The sequence below is a fragment of the Podarcis cretensis genome, assembly GCF_951804945.1.
Source record: "Podarcis cretensis genome assembly, chromosome: 9".
Taxonomy (NCBI): domain Eukaryota; kingdom Metazoa; phylum Chordata; class Lepidosauria; order Squamata; family Lacertidae; genus Podarcis; species Podarcis cretensis.
In genome coordinates, this window is record NC_137178.1 from 17,423,995 (window position 1) to 17,445,614 (window position 21,620).

Sequence of the window (21,620 nt, forward strand, 5' to 3'; positions counted from 1 at the left end):
GATGTGATGCTTTGCCAGAACTCCAATGGTTAATTCAAACACTGCATTTGTGCTTCCTCTGGGCTATGTGTGCTTATGAGGCGGATGGATTTTTGCCTCAGTATTGGCTTCATGTAGATGCTGTATTTCAAAGGAATGTGAACTTGTTGCATGTACATGAATGCAAAATACGAATTGGCTTTCAGAAGTGCGTTAGTCCATGGATCATAGCAAAATAAATAGAATGTGTGGCATTCAACAGAAGTAATGGACTTAGTAATTGAAAGTAATGGACTAAGATTAATTGATTTCAGTGGGTCTGCTCTGAGTATGATTCAGTTGAACGTCACCCAGTTTCTTTTCCAGCACACGCCAGAGTCATAGAGGTGGTATTCAGCTAAGTTTTAATCAGAGTAGACCTATTAAAAGTGATAGACCTAGCTTAGTGATGTTCATTCATTTTAATGGGTCAACTCTGCTTAAAAGTTTGTTGAATGCACTCCTTGGCATTGGCCTATAGAGATGTAAGAATAAAAGATATGCGTATTTTGTTTTTTAATGTTTCCAATAACTTGGTCAAATCAAAGCTAATGATCATGACCTAAATTTTCATACAGTAAATTTTAAAAGCCAAACGAACAAAAAACACCTCACAGCAATCCCAATCCAGCATTTTTTTAAAAAGTTGGGTTATCCTATTAATATTTGAGAATGCAGGTGCAAATTTCTGCAAATGCTCATCTGGAGTGCTGTTCGCTCCTGTTGGCTTTTTATTAGGGAGAAGAGGGAATGAAATGGACCTAATGAATCTAGTTTAGACTTAATTCTATTTTGAATAAACCACAAGCGGGAATTGGCTTTTATTCTGTGTTTGAGCTTCTGTGAGCTCCCTTATTTTAGATGTAGAGTGCCAGAGGCGCAATTCCTCCTGATAAATGTTTTTTCTAGGTGAAACTGATGTCCAGTACACTAGATTCATAAGAACATAATTCACCTGCAATCTTTTTACCCATTTTTTCCCCTAATCACATTATTAAATGGAATTAAGGTTTTAGATTACTGCTAACCTAGTTAAAAGGTAATCTCAGGAGAGGTGGACCTTGTATTTGGAATATGTTGTTGGGTAACGGGGAATTGGAGTTGGTATCACAAAGAGCCCGAGTTTGAGAAATGGCAGATATATCATAGTATCCAATACCCTGAGAATAATTTATTAAGCCTTGACGAGACTTGATGTAAATGGTGATATAATGATTCCCCCCACACACTTTATAGCATCTTTATATGCCCTTGTATTTTTCTCTTCAGCTGTAGACATGTGCTACAGCTTGAATATTTATGCTAGCCTCGGCAGTATTTTACAGCAATGTGGTTAGAAGTGTCTGCAGTGATATTCTACATGAACCCTACTGTTCTAATCAAAGACTGATTCATATTTTAATTTGCTTAATGTTACTAAAGTATGAAGGAAAGATCTGCCTGTCATTACTACTACTACTGAAGAGACTGGACTGCATATTGGCTGTGTTCTTTCGCTGCTTTCAGAAGCCTCTGAATGCTAGTTTCTGGGAATCACAAGTCTAAAAAGTGCTCTTGGGCTCAGGTCCTCCTTGCCTGGTGGGTCATTGTGATGAGAGGGTGTTGGGTGGGCCTTCAGCCTGACGCAGAAGAGCTCCTCTTGTGTTCCTGACAAAGTGCTGGCACAAAGATAATTTCATAACAAACAATTCCACTCAGTGCCCAGTTAGGTTGACCGTGAAAGGAACAACTTTTAGAAAGGGTCAAACTTCTTTCCTCTCACCATCTACCTAATTGCACCAGCGTGGAATAGAATTGTTTGGTTATGAAATGATCACTTTGCCAGGAGTTTCAGCCAGAAGAGCAATACAACAGACCCAGGAAGGCACATCTGGGTCCTTTCTTCTCTACAAACAGCCTGTCCTTGCTGCACTACCAGGTGTTTTCGAAACTCCCCTGTGAAGCTCCATAATTGCTTTGGAACTCAGTCAGGGTTTTAGGGTTATTGTGTTCATTTATTTACAAGTGGGGACCTGAAACAAAAGGAGCACAGTGTGCTTCTATTTAAGGTGCCAGCCTTACCCCTTTCCAACAAACTCCATTCCAATAATCTTTTTGGTTTCCCACTTCCCTATCCCTCCAACACTCAGTTTGCTTTCCAGGGCCAACATGCTCAGTATGCACTGAATTGTTTTTGAGGTCCATCCCAGCAGAATGCTATGTTTGTTCAGTTGCAGTTGGAACTCCATCAGCCCCAGCCAGCAGGGATGATGACAGTCATGCTCAAACAACACCTAGTGGGGTATAGGCTCTGTTTCTTGAACCTAAAAGAAGATAACCCAGAAAAAAGCCAAAGATACTCTTTTTAAAGTTGCTTGATTGGAAGCCACTCTTTTGGGTCATTTTTGCACCAAGCCACTCTGATCTATTCCCCTTACAGAGTACAGATTCGCCTGTCACATCAGTTTTGCAGTGGGGGGAGAATCATTTGAGCTTCTCTAAGAGTGTCATGTGGGGATCACAAGTAGGAGTTCTTTTTACTAGTTGCACCTCATACCTGTCTGACAGTTCATTTACAGGCCCAGTGTAGTGTCCTCATGTCAATGTTTAAAGCCCCAAATGACTCAGGTCCCAAATACTGGAAAGACTCCCTTGTTCCCTACACTCTTGCAGGTGTTTAGATCAGCAGAAGGGGCCCTCTTGTTGCTCCACTGCCCTTATAAGTTTCTTTTGGGGGGGATGGTGGCACGGGAGAGGGCATTCTCTGTGGCAGCCCCTAAGTTCTGGATTTCCCTCCTCACAGAGCCTGGCATCTTCACTATATAGTTTTACCTTCACATACATGTCTTCATGACCACCCTATCCCTGTGACTGTAATTTGTTGTAACTTTTTTCAATATTGAATTTTTAATTGTTGTAATCTGTCTTGAGACCTGATTAGAAAGGGCAGATAATAATGAAATAATAGTAATAACTACTTCTACAACAGCAACAAGACTTGCTACCATCTCCTTAAAATTTCTGGCTGGATTGTGTTTTCAAGAACTTGGGGATATTTCTGACTTTCTCTTTTGTGTTCGTTGCTACCTGTCTATGACTCAGTACCTTAAATTGCTACAAGATTCCTAGAATATTAAAGTCATTATAAATAGAGGTTTTAGAAGTAATTTATAAGCTTTAGCCTGTAGGTTTTGAGGGTAACCTTTTGATTGCTGCCTTTCTCTCTCCTTTTGAAAACGGGAAGAATTTGCAGATCCATTCATGAGGAAGAATAAATTATCCATGTTACACTTTCTATTCATATTTTCATCACAGGCAATTTTTTTAATATAAAAGAAGAGGTTTATGGTTTAAGTTAAAAATTTCCTCCCTTTGAATCTTTTTCAATATTTTTAATTTGATTTGAGTTCCGCAGTTAATGCTTGGAGCATTTAGAACAGGTCAGCTAAATCTAACATCACCACTTAGTCAAAGGATTTGTGTCTATTTTTAATTCAAACTGAATCAGTGTGCTTTTATCTCTCTCTCCCCCCGCCCCCCTCATTTTAAAAACAGATATTTCTAGCATTGATAGGATATGACATACATCTGGCATTTGCTCATGCCAGGGAAATATGAAGATGACATGTTGCAATGGCCTGGCCCAGCCCCAGCAGGGGAGCTGCCATTAAAATTTCCCAAGTGGCCCCAGTGTCACAATTCAACTAGGACAAACCACAGTTTAGTGGGAACAAACAAATGTATGGGCTGTCAGAAGGTGGTTGCTTTGGTCTCCACTGGTTGCTTTGCCAGTGTGCAGAGCTAAGTCATACAGGGTGGGTCTTTTAAAAGAGGCCCCGTGGAACATGTATACTCTGTATCCATGGGGCCTCTTTTAAAGGACTCACCCTGTATAATTAAAACCCAAACCTGGATTTGTGGTTTAGCCCTCCCAGGCAAATTGTTTGTCTGGCACAGCTAAAGCATGAGCCCAGAGTTGGACAACATGCTAAGCTAAATCACAGCTTCATGCAGCAACAAATACAGCCAGGGAAGAGCAAAGAGACTGCAGTTTTCTCTCCTGGAGCCTGTACATTTGCGTTTTTGGCTTTATTAAGTAGTGGGTGGACATAGCAGATGACGCAGAGATTTCTCCAAGTAGTTCTTTATAAGTAAGCTGGAACTGAACTGAACTGAACTGAACTGAACTGAACTGAACTGAACTGAACTGAACAGCTCAGCCGGCCTGCTTTTATAGGCTGTCAACATTGGAACAACAACAACCCAGGGTTTCCCTAACTGACGTGGACCTGAGTGAAAACTATATACACAATACTGCTGGTGGCCAGGGTGAGAACTTCAATACACAACAGGCTTAGTGTTGTGTGCAAACTGGTCCTATGTCAGGGGCACTGGGATAAAATAGTGGCTCCATCATTACATGGTTTGATTTCAGTTCTGCTGCCACCATGAGGAATGCCCATTGGGACCCACTGGCATGGATGAGGGTCTACAAGAGGGCACTCTGCTGTGGACCACCACAAATCTGGAGCCAGCAGAAACCCCCCTCCTACCTTTTCTACTCTACTCGTCCTCCATGATGAGACACAGACTTGGGTCATGTTGGCAATAATGGTGGGATCTTGAATAATAATAAAGGTTTAATAATAACGGTAATAAATTGGATCCTGTATCTGCTTGAGAACACTGTAGTGTGAGTTGGTCATCAGGAGAAAGGATGAGTACATGTGGAATGGGAAGAAGGGGAAAGAAGGGGAGGGCATTAGTGGTGCAAACGAAAGCTGAACTCAAAGAGGTTGCAGTTCTTACTGAACTGCTGAACTCAAAGAGGTTGCAGTTGCAGTGGGAGCCAAGATAATGAGGAACGTAATAGCTGTAAGTCTTGGTGCTGGGAATGGTGACCATACAACACATCCACTTGCATTCTGATGTATACACTTCAGTACTCCAGTGTTTTGGAATTCATATTTTCATACTTATGACTTCATCAGAATCCTATTACACACTATTCTACTGTCGAGAAAAATATGCCTATTGCCATGTGAACTGAAATCAATGAAATTGCAAGTGTGATGTTCACAAACCCCAAAGGAGGCTGTTACACTGAAGGAATGAGGAGAAGGGGAATGGGGGTCAAGGAGGTGGGGGGAGGGGGAGACAATTACACTTCTTTAATCTGAAAAGCCAGGTTGTTTCAAGTATACCATTTCAGCTTTGTGGATGGTGAATTGAATTCATCAAGTGCACATCAATGAATTTACTATTAGGGGCATTGCCAGTGAAATATAGCAAGGAAGCTTATTATAGTAAAGGCCACTTTGGGTATTTCTGGTACAACTTGACAAATTGATGCTTTAGTTTTCCTTTAACCAAACTAGAGATAGTAGCCAACAAGTAGCTTGTGAGCTGTAATGGGACCACTAGCCAATTTTAGTTGGTTCCCAATAGCCCAACCAAGATGTGGTTGAACACTGCCTACGATCCCATGCGCAACATGGGGAAAGATATGTGAGAAATGCTTTAATGTTGCATATTTCTCTGGTTTTTGTATGTGTTTTCCCATCCAACAACCACACAGATTGGTTTTACTCAGATGTAACTACAAACCATGGTCTGTTGCAAAAACGCACCAAGGTTATTCTCAGGCTCACTCACTCTCCTTTTTCTTGCACACTGAAGGTCCCAGGTAGGAATGGGAAGGACCCTTGCCTGACATCCTGGAGAGCTGCTGCCAGTTAGTGTATGCAACACTGGGCTAGATGGCCCGGCTCAGTATAAAGTGGTTTTCTATGTTCTTGCTTTGTTCAAAGGTTAAATGAGAAACTGGGAGCTTTCTTTCACAGATCACAGTGTAGCTTACCATCTCATCTGGGTCATGGGGAAGTGCGGTTTGTGCAAACCATGGTTTGTGCACACTGTGAAAAGGGGGACAGACCACTGCCAATCTACCAAAGGGTCTAAACCAGAGATATCCAGTGGGTGGGTCCTGGGGATTCCTTGCATCTCACTTGTCCTTCAGTAGTGTTGATTGCTTTTTGTGTTCCTCCTCACATTGAGCTGCAACACCTCTCTGACAATGATGTCATCAGGTAATTTAATAATCAGGAATGAGATCTAGGCTGCAGCCTGACTGTAAAATTTGGCACACCAGCCATTGGGTGCCTAATATGGACCATGCACAATAAAATGTATAATGAGTTGAGTTCACATTGCACAGCTTATTCCGGGGCTGAGTTAATGACATTATAGTTGCGCTGCAGGCAGATTTTTGGGATCTGTGTCTTATCGCTCATTGACCCATGTGCAAGAAGAATACATGAAAGGCAATGAAGGAGCTTTTAGCAACATGTGTGAAAATGCTTTGCGGCTTCTGTGTGACCAGAGTTACTTTTGAAGATGTAATTTAAGCAGCTAAGACATCTAAGAGGCAGCATGAACGTAGCTCTTGTGCATCAAGGGTGAAATTTAGTTTGTCCCAGTGTTACCTAGCAGACGCTAAATAATTTGAGTTGTTGACAATTGAGTGCTATCTTGTTTTAGCACTTGTCCCATATATTATACAGTGTTTTAAAAAACTTTAAAAACCAAGCAAACAACAATGTTGGTTCTTAGGCAATACTTAAAAATGTTTGTGTTCTGGAAAGGAAATCATTTTTTATTGTCTGCTGGTGCAAACGGATGCAGTCTATATCCTAAATATTCTATAGACCCAAATACTAAAGTGCTAAGAAAGGCATACCACATGTTTGATTTTTTTTTTTTAAGAAATGGGGAGAAACTGGAACCACTGCTCCACCTGGTGGTGAAGAAAAGCACAAGCAAGTCTTTTAAGTTAACCTGAAAACAGTCCATAATAGCTTATGCCGTCAGAAATGTTTTAGTCTTTAAGGTGCCAGAATACATTCTGGGTTGGTTTGTTTTTGGCAAGACTTGAATGTGATATGATTATGCTGCTGCTTCACTGTGGTGGCACTTTCTCACAGCCATCTATCTACCTAAAGGTAAAGGGACCCCTGACCATTAGGTCCAGTCGCGGACGACTCTGGGGTTGCGGTGCTCATCTCGCTTTATTGGCCGAGGGAGCTGGTGTACAGCTTCTGGGTCATGTGGCCAGCATGACTAAGCTGCTTCTGGCGAACCAGAGCAGCACATGGACCCGCCGTTTACTTTCCTGCCAGAGTGGTACCTGTTTATCTACTTGCACTTTAATGTGCTTTCAAACTGCTAGGTTGGCAGGAGCAGGTTCGAACCGCTGACCTTCTGATTGGCAAGTCCTAGGCTCTGTGGTTTAACCCACAGCGCCACCCGCATCCCATTGTATCTATCTATCTGAAGGGAAATAGTCCCTCTGTCATAGGCTGGTTGGACACAGAGGAATGGTGGGAGGAACCACCAAGGGAAGAAGGCTCAGAACTAGTGGAGTGGTAGTGGGACAACGATGAGTGGTCTGAGGGAGAAGAGGGAGAAGACTGGGAAGAGGAGGTGTTGGAAGCTGAAGAGGCAACAGGGCTGAATGAGCAGGGAGATTGTGGCAGAGACAAGACCGGAATCAGAAGCTGCAGCTGAAGCAGGAGAGTGGGGCGAGGGAGGTCAAGAGGCAGAGACGGGTCAGGCCAGTGAAGAGTCACAAGTGTCTCCCGCTCCTGCCGCAACAAGCTCCCCTCCCCATCTGACTCCCAGACCCAGGAGAGGTATGAAATGGGAGGAGCAAAGACAGGCTGCATGTGGGCTTCGTCTTTGGTTGCTTGGGGAAAGCCCTGGAGATGAGGGGACTTTCAGTCTCGGCAGCTGATTTTCATGGAGGAAGACACACTAGGAATGAGCTGCTCTGCTCAGTAGGCCTGACACTCATCCAAGCCTGTGGAAATTGTGTTTTTTGCTAATAAAGAGTTAACTCCATGTTTGAATGGTATGATTACTGACTGGCTGTTGTGACACGTACCAGGCTTTGGGAAACCCCTTGCAAATGTGGGACTTGGAGTTGTGGATGTGGCTGCACTCAGTCTCCCGGCAGCGTAAAGCTCTGATTTTGCTAGTTCTGGGCCAATCTGTGCATTTATGTCTTGGCAAGAGGAGGCTTCCTTCACATCTTCTTTGTTAGCAACTCTGTGACATGCTCTGGCACCCGGAGGCAGCTACGCTCAGCAGCATGCATGGAGTAATAAGTGGAGTGATTTGTTTGACAATGTACAAACAAGCATGCACTTTCCCCAGCCAGGAAACAAAATCAGAAAACTCTCATTGCAAAGTGGGCAAGGGATGTTGTGCGCCCTTGAAACGTTTCTCCTGCTTTAATACACATTTGTCCAAATTATGTATTTATTATTTCATTTTTAAACAATAATGTTTTGGAGGTATGGAATTCATCAGGAATATCGAAGCGCTGAGATTTGTGGAGAGGGGATTTACACCGACTAACAAATGGATTTGAATAATTAGGTTTCTTATACAGGGGAGACTCTGCAGCAGCTCCATAGAGCATAATGGAAATTGGTTTCTTGAACTATCACTATTTTCCCATGCGAGTGTACATGTTTACAGACTCAGGGAAAATAAACAGGGAGAACTTGGGGGGCGGGGAATAGAAAAAGAAAAAAAATACATTATGAATGGGTCCCTCCACTTTGGTGATTCACTGCCCAGGTAGGAGACTTACCATAGGTTCTGATCTGGCCTGTAGGAATGGGGAACTGGGTCGGAAAGGCCTTTTACATGCTCACCCTAAGCCCCTCATCACCTCTTCCTTCCTGTTTTGTTTATGTTACACTGCAAAGCAGCCTGCATCAACTCAGTGCTCCCCAGAACTCCTTGAGGGCACCTGATTAGCAGCCCCTGATGTGAAGTGACATGTACGTGATATCTGCGTCATGTCACTGGTTGGTCATAGCTCAATGGCAGAGTATCTGTTTTGCCTTGCATCTAAAATGACATGGGTGCGCAGACTGCATTTCTGGCTCGCCAGCACAAGGAGCTTCAGCCAGACTTTGACAACTTTGACTGTCTTGCCAGAGTGGTACATGCTCTAGTTATATCCTGCTTGGACTACTGCAATGCGCTCTACGTGGGGCTACCTTTGAAAGTGACTTGGAAACTGCAATTGATCCAGAATGTGACTGGGAGTGGCCGCTGGGACCACAGAACACCGGTCCTGAGAGATCTGCAGTGGCTCCCAGTACGTTTCCGAGCACAATTCAAAGTGTTGGTGCTGACCTTTAAAGCCCTAAATGGCCTCGGTCCTGTATACCTGAAGGAGCATCTCCATCCCCATCGTTCTGCCCAAACACTAAGGTCCAGCGCCGAGGGCCTTCTGGTGGTTTCATCGCTGTGAGAAGTGAGGTTACAGGGAACCAGGCAGAGGGCCTTCTCAGTAGTGGCGCCCAACCTGTGGAACACCCTCCCAGCAGATATCAAGGCAATAAACAACTATTTTACTTTTAAAAGACAACTGAAGGCGGCACTGATTCCTGGACCATCCGTGGGCCAGATTTAGAAGGCAGTTGGGCCAGATCCGGCCCCCGGGCTTTAGTTTGCCTAGCCATGCTCTATGCCATGCTGAATTTAATAAACTTTTGCCATGCCTCCTCTTACCTTTTATTCAAAGTTAAAGGTAAAGGGACCCCTGACCATTAGGTCCAGTCGTGGCTGACTCCGAGGATGTGGCGCTCATCTGGCTTTATTGGCCGAGGGAGCCGGCGTACAGCTTCCGGGTCATGTGGCCAGCATGACTAAGCCGCTTCAGGCGAACCAGAGCAGCGCACAGAAACGTCGTTTACCTTCCCACCAGAGCGGTACCTATTTATCTACTTGCACTTTGATGTGCTTTCGAACTGCTAGGTTGGCAGGAGCAGGGACCGAGCAATGGGAGCTCACCCCGTCGCAGGGATTCGAACCGCTGACCTTCTGATCAGCAAGTCCTAGGCTCTGTGGTTTAACCCACAGCACCACCTGCGCCAAACTTAATGTGCCCCAAATGCTGTAGTTTTTCTTCTTAGGGGAGTCACTCCATCCCCTTGATCATTATGGGTGCTCTTTTCTGAACCTTTTCCAGTTCCACAATCTCCTTTTTGAGATGAGGCAACCAGAACTTTAGACAACATCCCACATGTGGTTGCACCCTAGATTTGCCATTTTTATATACGCTTCACCCATGTGTATGCTCTGGTAGCAGTACCAGGGGTCCCTGCGTTGGCAATGCTGTCTGAGGGTGATAGAACTACCCTTCTTAAGCAGAAAATGCATCGCCCGCTAATAATAAATAAAGCACTTTAATTTATTTCTCTATAGCAATTGCATTTGGTTTCTTCTTGTATAGAAACTGAAAAGGGAATGATTTTTGTATGAATAACATCTGTAATTGCTAACCAGGTGGAGAAACTATATATTGTTCATTTGTTTTGCACCCATTTACATTAATTTAACATTGTATTGTGCTCAGACTGAGCGCTAAGAGATCAGCAGCATATAATCCTTCATTAATCATACTCAGCAATTAAATGCTCTTTTAAAAATACTGTGTTTTGCTCATTATTTGTCTTTCTGTAGATGCTTCCAGTATCATCATCACAATGGCCCGATCAAAATCAGCCTCTTCTCCCCCGCCCCTTAGCCGCAAACACAGACAATTAAGGGCCCTTCTGAAATGCTGCCTGCCAGAGAAATTAATGAATTAAACAATGCACTTTAGCTGCTTTTGTCCCTTTATCCAATAAAAAACCCGGAGTGACTAGGGAATCAGATCCATTGCTTAAATAATTTGTGGGCAGTATTGAAACCTGTACGAACAATGGACATAATGAGATTAGAGTTGGTGCCCGTGGTCCATTGCCTTCTATCTGCTGCAGTAAAAAAAGCAAAGTCTTCGCCACTTTGAGAAAAGGGCATCGCAGTTCTGTAAAGACAAAGGAATGAAATAAAAAGACGCTTGTCTCTCGACCCTTAGGAATCCTTGATCCCAGAAGTGGCTCCCTGCAGACAGCTTCACAGTCTTAAAACTTAAACTTAAAACTTAAACATCACTTAACTTGAACTAACTGTATTCAGTTTGGGTGACTGTAGGAAGGATGGCTTGTCCACCTTCTGAGGCTTATGGTAATTTTTTTTTTTTTTAAAGATAAGTCTTTTAATGTCGGCATTAAGCGTAACGGTTACAGATTTAACAGTCTCGTAGGCTACAAGACCCTCTGCTTACATCTTCACAGTTTGAAGGCAGAGATCAGACAAAGACAGTTCCTACAGTTCAGTTCAGGAGCTATGCACGTCCAAGTAACATTCTTCAACATGTCCTTGCACCTGATGTAAACAATCCAGGCTTTTATGAGGGTGCTGTTGAGATTGGTCACCAGCCCTCTGGAGTGATACGGGAAGACTCAGAAGTGGGAGAGCAGCCAGACATTGGTATGATTGGCCATAAGAGGCTGCCAGGTATAAGATGGAAGGAAAGAGGATAATGTAGGGTAAACAATGGTGAGTAAGGAACCAAAGACTGGAAGGGAACCACCCTAGGATCTTCAGGTGAAAGGCAGTATACAAATTTAAAAATAAACATTCCTTTGGGTATCCCATGTGTTGGCATGGGAATTTAAAGTGCTGTCACTTTCGGGACCCATGACAGGAGGTGACTCAGAAAACCTTTTATTTTATTTTATTTTTTTTAAAAAAATACTGGTTCAGTGTTAGCATTACAATTTCAATTTTATTGCAAGTTCAATTTCAGTTTTGTTGTTCTTTATTCTAGAAGAAGCAAATTCAAGACAGAAATCATGCCAATTCTCTTTTTAGGTTCTGGTGTGCTGAAATAATTTTTATGGAGATATTAATGAACTGAGACCCCACACCATGGTCACCATGCACACACTCTGTGACTCTAACTGTGGTAACTAAAAAAAAAAAAGTTAGAGAACTATTGTTAACACAGAATCCTTTGGCCCCATGTATATGATTGCACAGAAGAAGAAGAAGAAGTGTTTGGATTTGATATCCCGCTTTATCACTACCCGAAGGAGTCTCAAAGCGGCTGACAATCTCCTTTCCCTTCCTCCCCCACAACACTCTGTGAGGTGAGTGGGGCTGAGAGACTTCAAAGAAGTGTGACTGGCCCAAGATCACCCAGCAGCTGCATGTGGAGGAGCGGAGACGCGAACCCGGTTCACCAGATTAGGAGTCTACCACTCTTAACCACTACACCACACTGGCTGTTTCTCTCCTGGTGTGATTACCTTGCTGCTAAGAAGTAGGTATGTTTGAGACAACCATGTAGGTTGCAAGGGTCAGTCATCTGGGACTTTCCAACCTGATGGCTGCCTTCCATCCTGACTGCTTTCTTTGTTCAAAGAACGTCAACAAAGTAGGAAAGTGTTCACATCCTGTTTTCAGATGGTTTCTTATGCACCAGTTGGTGCATCTGTTTTTAGAGCTCTGGGAGCAAGGGAAACCAATCCTTCTCGCCACTGCATCATCCTCATATTTCTTCCCAGCGGCAAACAGAGCAAGCAGGGTTCAGCTTTCTGCTCATTGAGCCAAGTCATTTTTCCAGTTTTCGTGAGAAACACTGAAGGTCTTCCCAGAGAGATTCTGTCGGGATTGCTTGTATGATGATAAAAGCAGAGCCGATGGCATTATCTGCTGTATTATGCACGTTCCTTTGCTTCCTACTAGAATGGAGAGAGATTTCCATTCTGCCTTCCATCTGTGTTGGATTGCTAAAGGATAGCTAGGATGTGTAATACAGAAAAGACAAATGGGTGAAGAATTCACTGTCCAATGCATCTACATGGCAACTGAGGATGAAAAATAAATGGATATTCAGTTCCCTCCGTGAGCTGCTCCTTTTGCTCATTTTTCTTTACCATTTTGGAGATAGCTGAATAACATGGTGGAGGTCCGGGAGGGGAAGAAATGCGTAATTTTCTATTTGGAGTTTGGGAAATGTTATTATCTCATAATTCTGAAGGTATATCTATTTCACATGTCCCTGTGTTGCTTCCTCCATGGATGGTGGACCTGTAGAAGTTGCCTGACTTCAACTTCTGTGGGAGCTTTTCCTGCAGCACATCAGCTCTCTGTAGCAAACATCTGGATTTCATGGAGTTGAATAATGGTAGCCTGGTGGGTTGATCAGCCATCAGCTGGGAATGATGGGAGTTGCAGTCCAACAACATCTGGAGAGCACCTGCATTGACTGCCTTTGGCTTACTTTCTCCAGCACTGAAACATTGCTGTGCAACCTGTTCTTAAGTGATCAAACAACATTATAATCAAATGCTTGTTTGCTTTTGATGACTTTTGAAAGCTTGTTTTCTTTAGTTTAAAGTTCTATAAAAGTGGGGGCGGTGGACGGTGGGAAGAGAATCAACTTTGTGTTTTGCTGCCAACGAAGCTGAAACCTCAATAGAATCCACCTCAGGCTTTATTCAAACATCACCAGTGGGGTTTTTTAAAGATTAGCCGCCATTTCCAGCCTTCGCCTTTCATCTGAAGCTTCAAAATTGCTTTACCCATTCTTGATCTTTGTAAATCCTGACACTGTCTGCTTATTAGAAGGAAGCGCGTAGATCGGGATTTACAGACATTTAACGCAGGATCAAGGAAACACACATCTGTGTGTGATTCAAAAATGGTCTGCTTTATCCTTGTGACTAGCATTTTGAGGTGAGATCCCTCAAAAATAATTCAATGGTCACAGCCCAGAATTTGAGATTCCCCCCCCCAAAAAAGCAGCATACAGCCTGTTATGTGTGACTATACATTCCAAGTAGAGATGCAAGAATTTCCTTTGTGTGCCCCAAAGGGACTCAAACTTTTGCATATGCATGCAGGAGCAGTGCTTTCTATGGCCCCCAAGTGAGCTCATGCAAAATCTTCGTGGGTTTTGGAGTACCTGTTCCTTCTTCTGCCACCACCATCGCCAGGGACCTCCCAACTTAACCTAGGGCAGAGGAAGCGGGAAATCATGATGGCGGCTCCAGCTCCTCAGTGAATCCTTTCTCCCCACTGAGGACTGGGCTGGGATATGTCCTAGTATCTTGCTAAAGCTCTCCAGGCCAAAGTCACCAGTTTCTATTGCACCATGGTGATTGACAGTATAATAATGATGGTTAGCTGAAAAAGATGCTTCTCATTGTGAAGATACACTTGTCCTGACTGAGGGCTGGGCTGTACAACTAGATGTCCACGTGAGCAGAAACTTCCCTGTCTATTTCAGTGTCAGGAAAATGGCCCTTTGTCAATACAAATATCAGGAGGGAGCAAAGTTTTGACTCCTGCAAGCCTTACCTTTCATTACCTCCCTAGTGCATAGCCTTCAGCTATACCTATTTTAACAGGTACGCTGCTTATTTTCTCACTATGTGCAATGCTTGCTGGTGTGCACTGAATTCTCACCTTATACTGCAGGTGACCTGCCAAGTGTGGCATTCAAAAAGACAATTTTGAATGGGTTGTACTGGGGTTTTGTTTTCGTGTGTGTGTGTGTTGCAAGTGTGATCAGCTTGAACATTGAAAAAGCTTTGCATTTGTCAAAGAGACGTTACATCACACACAAATTAAGTATTTGTAATGTCTGTATGAAAGCATGCTTTCTGGATTTCAAAGCAATGGAACAGTCTATTTCAAAAATGTTCTGTGGGAGCAACAGTGTCTCCAGCATTGGCCTGTGTATTGTGTGGTCTTGCTCTTTCTGGATTGTACTACCTCAAAATACAAGTGAAGGAATCACATACTGGAACGTTTCCCACATAAAAATCTATCTGGATGTAGAAAAGTAGCGTGTCAGGGAAGAGGCCGCATTAGAGGTTTTTCTTCCCCTGACACTCTAGCATTCTACTGGCAGAGACATTTTGATGCTGTGTTGCATCTGCATTTCCTGTGGTACAGGCAGTGTTAGGAGGTGGCATATGATATTTCTGAACACGGTGCTTGGCCCTCATGTTGCTTGGCCCTCAAGAAACTTGGTTGGGAACACAGTTATCTGAGATCACTTGTGTGCATGTTTGTAACTTACAAGGAGAGAGCATGTTTTCCCTCTCCTGGCTCTTCTTTTGTCTGCGTTCCTGATAGATGGTGTTTATCCTCCATAAAATGTGTGCAGCTCTGTCTCAACATATGGACAATTCATTAGAAGAGAAAAATCTTCTATGTAAATTGCTTTGCCAGCACAGGCAGCCACTTATTTTATGAGTGGAATAGAGACCTCTGAGGATCATCCTTCCCAGCCTTACGTTCCTGTAGGACGTAACATGACACGGTGCGCTCATAAGTCCTGACGAAGGTTGGAGCTGCCGTTTTCTTTCCCCTCGGGGCTGTGATTCCAACTTCTGGTTCTGTATGCGTAAAAATAATTATGTCCTTTAAAAAGAAAACACCAGAGGGAATCCACGGTGTCTTGCATATGCTGAATTAAAACCGGCAGTGTCAGCAGTTAAAAGAAAGAAAGAAATCTTCTGTGGCCTTTTTTTTTTTTTTTTTTGCTGAAAAAGCAGCATTTTGGGGTGCTTTTTTCAACCAGGAATGTAGCATGAGTGGGAGAGCTGATGCAGTCCAGTGGCACCTCTGGTTATGAACTTAATTTGTTCCGGTGGTCCGTTCTTAACCTGAAACCGTTCTTAACCTGAGGTACCACTTTAGCTAATGGAGCCTCTGGCTGCTGCTGCGCCGCTTGCACGCGATTTCTGTTCTCATCCTGGGGCAAAGTTCTTAACCTGAGGTACTACTTCCGGGTTAGCGGAGTCTGTAACCCGAAGTGTTTGTAACCCGAGGTGTTTGTAACCTGAGGTACCACTGTATATCATAAGGAACTGGCAAGCCTCTGGTTCAGGTTATCCCTCAGGCAAGACTCCATTTTAGGTGCTCTCATGTGAGCGCATGTCTATGAAGCTTGATATCCCATCTTTATTTCACGCATTAAGGCTGACTCCAGGTTGCAGTGGGGGGTCTAGCAAAATCCTAGAGTACCTAAATGTAACATCGCTTGGGGCATTAGAAATCAAAACTGCGGCTTGTACTGGGCTATGTTGAGTATCCTAGGGCAGGCAGCAATGCTTGTAGGACCATTGGAAGACCCAGTATTTGCTCCAGGGTCCCGGGTTCCCCACCAGTTTTGATAGGGATAAACACAGGTTAATGTTTTGGCTGTTAAATCCAGAACTCTCCCCAAGCTCTTGATCAGCATCCTTCCATTTCTCCATCTCTCTTTCCCTTCCCTTCCTCTGATGTAAAGTCTCTGCTGTTATGTTCACACCATAAAGCAGTATGATACCAATTTTTAAACAGTCGTTGCTTCCTCCAAATAATCATGGGAACTGTAGCTTGCTATGTGTTAAGTTGTGGGTGAACATATCAGACGACACAGCGATTCTTCAAACAGCTCTTGTTTATTCACAGGCCAGAACAGAACTGAACTGAAGGGTTCAGTCAGCCTGCTTATATAGAGCTCCACTACAACGTAACTGTAACAATTTTCTAAAACTATCCAATCACTGAACGTCACTTTCGATCCCTTATTTGCATAACTATCTACAGTATCCCCCTGCTGGCCCAGGGTGAGAACTTCAGTACATAACACTATGGGTGCTGAAAGTTGTTAGTAGCCCACAGAGCTACTTTTCCCTGTGAAGAGGGATTGTTTGTTAAACCGCTCTGGGGAGCAGGGGCCACCTAATAACTCTCAGCTCCCTTAATTCATTATAGAAACAGAAAGCTGCCTTGAAATGCCTTCTGAAACAGGAAAGTGTTTGTCAAGTGGCTGGAGTCCAGCAGGGAGGCAGTCGTGTCGATTCTCGGCCAGGAGTGTACAGAGTTCAGTCTTAGTTTTATGCTTACTGAAGCACCATCAGAGCTCTACTCTCTCGTAGCCTGCCCTGCCCTTGCCTGAGATCAGTGCTTTTGTAAGGTCCGCAGAAATAACCTATGAAGTGCACGGAAGGCTTGAAACAGCTACATGAATGCTGATTATCTGATGCATGCAGCAAACACCCAACTCTTTCAAAGCTGAAATGCTGCAGTTTGATTTCAGCAAAAGTTACAAGATGAAATACGTGGAATGAAAAAGGCTGTGGAAAAACGATTACGTTCGAATTAGCAATTGTTCAACCGGGGGGGGGGGGGGGTTACACTTGCAGTAAATAAATGAGTTGCTTTTGGGGTGTTGGTTAGTGTCTTGTGCTCATTCAAATCCTTACTTAGCTGGGAAGCTCCCTGGGTGATCCTTGGGATGCCAGGGTCTCGCTGGTTCTATCCTCCTCTTAGGAGCTTTTTAAAATGAGGATATTTAAGATGAGAATTGCAAAGCACTGTGCACAGTGAAAAGCACCATAAAAATGACAAATAATGATGGGAAATTGGAATATGAAAAGACCTAACATAAAGTTAATTTCTTCAGTGGGAAATAAACAGACTCCAAAGCTTATGTGTGATTATTGAGGCAATTTCATTTTTTTAGCTGTGGCAGTTTGGGCTGGATATTATTGTTATGTGTTTTTGGTTGCAGGGTTTGTGGGTGCCTGGATTTAGCAACTGCTGAAATTTAATCAATGCTTGGAGAAATAAACTGGAAGTCAGACCCTTAATAGCTGGGCTTAGCTTCCCATGTCCAGGCAAGCCTGACAATGGCCAGAGTCGTTAAGAAAAAAAAAAGAAAAAGAAAAAGAAAAGGGGGGGCAGGGAGATGGGTGATTAACAAAGCAGAGAATCTGTGCCAGCTGGGAAATGGGTGAGCTCAGAATCAGGTAGAAGAGCAAAGGCAAGTAGCAGAGTTTCAGGACTGCAGTTTGCCCGGTGTGCTCTAGGAAGAGGTTTTCAGTCAGTAAGTGGTGATGTAATGGAGAAGCAATCTAGGTGGCTGCCTAGTGCAAAGTTAGGAGTTATGTGACTGGGAGAACAAGGCAAGCTGCAGGGCAACAGGCAAGATGTCAGATGTCTGCTTGAACCCAGGACTGAGCCTATGGGAGAAGCAGGACCCTCTTGGAGTGCTGTGCTCAGGTTGTATACATGTGTAAACAAACCATATATCATAAAGACACCACAGTCTCCTCTGTGTCTCATTTCCAAAGGAAACATGAACCCTGGGTAAGCGCCTGGAACCCTGAAATCTCTCACTGCTGTGGAGATTGTGTTGGCGTGCAACATAAATTATGTTTTTAAAGCTGGCCTTCACAGCTTTTATTCAGCCAGTCGAGACAGCCCACCAGACATGTACTGTGGCCCATCATTCACTTGACAATGTCTGTAGTTTTGCAATCCTAGGGAGGTATCAAAAACAGGAATTTTATTGAGCCCTGGTGGCCTCCATACATGACTGGTGCGGTAAGTTTGGCTTGGTAGACAATATGTTATACAGCTTATTTCTGGCTTTAGTTCTCAGATTTAGAATTGACTTTGAAGATCGTTGGGTTTGTTTACATGAGCATTTTATTCTGAGGTAATAGTTCTGTCATTTTCTTTGACCTGTGGTTTCGCTGTCATCCTCATCAACCTGTGGTTTGTTTAGACAATCGAAGAGAGTAAATAGATAGCTTGAGCATGTAAAGAATTAATGTTCATTTAAATGTGCGCTGCAAAAGCCCTGTTGTACAAGGGATAAAGCAAGCCTTATCTGAAGGTGAATTTCATATCATGACAAATTGTGGTGGTATGTTTGGAATGAGTAGTTGAAAAGCAGATTTTATTTTTTTTAAAAAAACCCTTGTAAAATAAATTGCTTTATTAGAAAGATTGGGAAGATTTCCTAGTTGCATATTTTGTTTTCTTTTTAAAAACATCAGTTTGATTAATCTGTATTCAGATGTACTTGTTAGAATTCAGTGCTGGCTGGGGAGCAGCTCTCTGGGGCGAGATGAAAAATGAACTTACAGTACTTAGGTAGAGACGCACACCATTTAACTTTATAGAGCCTAGTTTTCCTGGTTTCCTCAATAACTCCCTTATGGGTTCTCTCTTCTATAGGCCCGTTGAAAAAGTGCAAATGGCTCTAAAACAGCCTTTGCAAACCAGGCACTGCCTGCTGAAGTTTTGGACTACAAGCCCCATCAGCAACACCCAACACAACTGGGCAAACAGCACAAAGCATCTGGAGGGGAGCCTGGTTGGCAAAAGCTGCTCAAGAGAATCAGAAAGCTGGAGTCTCTCCATTTCTTATTCAGTTCTCCATGGATAGCTGCTCATTTTTTGATTGACTGATATGTAAAGTTAACTCAGTGTTTCTCAAACTTGGGTTGCCTGCTGTTGTTGGACTACAAGCCCCATTGTCCCTGACCACTGGTCCTGCTAGCTAGGGATGATGGGAGTTATGGTTCAACAACAGCTGGTGACCAAAGTTTGAGAAACACTACGTTAACTGTAGACATACTTTCAAGGGGTAATATATGAATACAGCAGTCCCTTGGTTCTTGAATTTAATTCGTTCTGGGAGTCCGTTCGACTCCCGGAACAGTTTGAGAACCAAGGGGTGGCTTCCAATTGGCTGCAGGAGCTTCCGATTTGGCTTCCGAAAATCATTCGGAAAACTCACTTCCAGTTTTTGATCGTTTGGGAGCCAAAACACATGAGTTTCAAGGCATTCAGCTTCCGAGTTTCCACTGTATCTGAATTTCGCTGTTTTCTCCTGAGTCTGAAAGCAACAGTAACACATCTCTCCTCTTCTCCACTCATACAGATTTTAACATAGGCTGATCCTGGCCAAGGAATTGAGGTCCTGATGGGGGACTCAGGATCGAGGCGTTCGATCATTGTGTCCCGGCTGCCAATATTCAGGAGAAGTATTAGCCGGCGGCACGATTCCCTCCCGTCCTCACCAACTTCTAGCAATACCGTTGGTGTCCACAGCTCTTCTCCATCCAGCACCAACTCCAGCTCAGGTAGCACCGGCAAGCGCAGGAGCCTCTTCCGCACGCCTTCCATCAGCTTCCACCACCACAAGAAGGGGAGCGAACCCAAAGCCGATTCTCCAGGGCAGAGCGTGGGCATTTCAAATGGTGCTCAGTCTGGCCACGGCACTTTGCAAAAGCTCGGTTTGGAGGAGCACGTGAAGCACAGAGGGAGGCATTCGGTCGGCTTTGGGAGTTCTCGGAGCAAGAAGATCACCAGGTCTTTGACGGAGGACTTTGAGAAGGGGAGGGAGCCCTCAACCAATAAAAACGTCTTCATAAATTGCATAAGGTCTGGGAAGAATGAAGGGGATGACTCTGGCTTTGCAGAGGACCAAAGCAGGGCCTCCGTTAAACATTCCTCAAGGAAACTTCTCCCCAAATCCTTCTCGACACACTACAGGTTTTCAAAGCCAGTCCCTCAAAGCCAGTCCATTTCCTGCGTGCAGCCATCTTCTTGCTTGTTGGACATTAAGCCCAGTGTTGAAAGCGAGCCTGTGTCGGCAAAGTCTTCCTCCCCATGTTCTGCTGACATAATAGAATGTGCAGGCAGTTCTTTGCAGTCGCCGCTGCTCTCTGCTGACCTGACCACGGTCCAGACGCCTTCCGAGTTTCTAGCACTGACAGAAGATTCCGTCTCGGAGGTCGACGGACTGCCCAACTGTGGGAATTTGCACGGGGAAGCCTTTGTCCACAATGTTTCTACCTCTCAAATCTTCCTCAATCCCATTACTGCTGCTGCTGCTGCCACTGCTCCTCCTCTTCCTCCTCCTGTTCTTTTAAGGAAGATGGATCATGCAGAAAGTGTTCCTCATTGTGCTGTTCTATCGCCCAGAAGTCACAGGGCCAGAAGTGGACTGCTCAATGAAAATAGTGCCATATCTGAAACCCTCGATTCTAATCGAAACCATGCAAAAGTATTATTGCAAGAGCTTCCTGCTAAACAGACCAGCCATCCCGAAGAAGCAAACTCAGGAGCTGAAGCACAATTAAAACCCTTTGTCTTAAACCAGGGGGAAGTAACTGAATGTTTCCCCAAAGCACAGGGACTACCTAGAGACCAACAAGAAGTTAAAGCACCGGAACATATTAGAGAAACCATCCCAGTAATTGAGTCGAAGATTATTCCTTTGTCTTCAGAACCGCAGCCTTTTCAAGCCCAGCAAGCATATGAAATAAAAGGTACAAATAATAACTTTTCTGTTGTCTCCTATATAACTGGGTGGAAGTTTTGAAGTATATTTAAATGGCATTCAGCTAGGGGCTGTCGTCTAGGCCTTTGGTGTCTGTGGGCTAAAGTTCCTAGAGAAATGTCAAATGAAGGAATTATGGTAATTTCCACCTATAGGCTGTGGGTTAAACCACAGAGCCTAGGACTTGCTGATCAGAAGGTCAGTGGTTCGAATCCCCACGACGGGGTGAGCTCCTGTTGTTCGGTCCCTGCTCCTGCCAACTTAGCAGTTCGAAAGCACATCAAAGTGCAAATAGATAAATAGGTACCGCTCCAGCGGGAAGGTAAACGGCGTTTCCGTGTGCTGCTCTGGTTCGCCAGAAGCGGCTTAGTTATGCTGGCTCCCTTGGCCAATAAAGTGAGATGAGCGCCGCAACCCCAGAGGCTGTCATGACTGGACCTAAGGTCAGGGGTCCCTTTACCTTTACCACCTATTATGGCCCTGGAAGACTTGGCATGCTGCACTTTTGAAATGGCACTGAGTAGTGGATCAATATTATAGAAAGGCTGATTTGCAGCCCAGGGCCCAGATGGAC

General features: G+C 44.0%; 1 protein-coding gene across 6 annotated transcripts in view; it reads left to right on the forward strand.

The window, feature by feature from the left end:
• CCSER1 (coiled-coil serine rich protein 1) overlaps positions 1-21,620 on the forward strand; it is a 725,174-nt gene that overhangs the window by 113,705 nt on the left and 589,849 nt on the right. For all 6 annotated transcript variants that reach the window (XM_079990786.1, XM_079990785.1, XM_079990787.1 and 3 more), the window contains exon 2: positions 19,643-21,035. In XM_079990786.1, coding sequence (XP_079846912.1) covers positions 19,685-21,035 — 1,351 coding nt within the window. In that variant the 5' untranslated portion in view covers positions 19,643-19,684. The remainder of the gene's footprint in view (positions 1-19,642; positions 21,036-21,620) is intronic.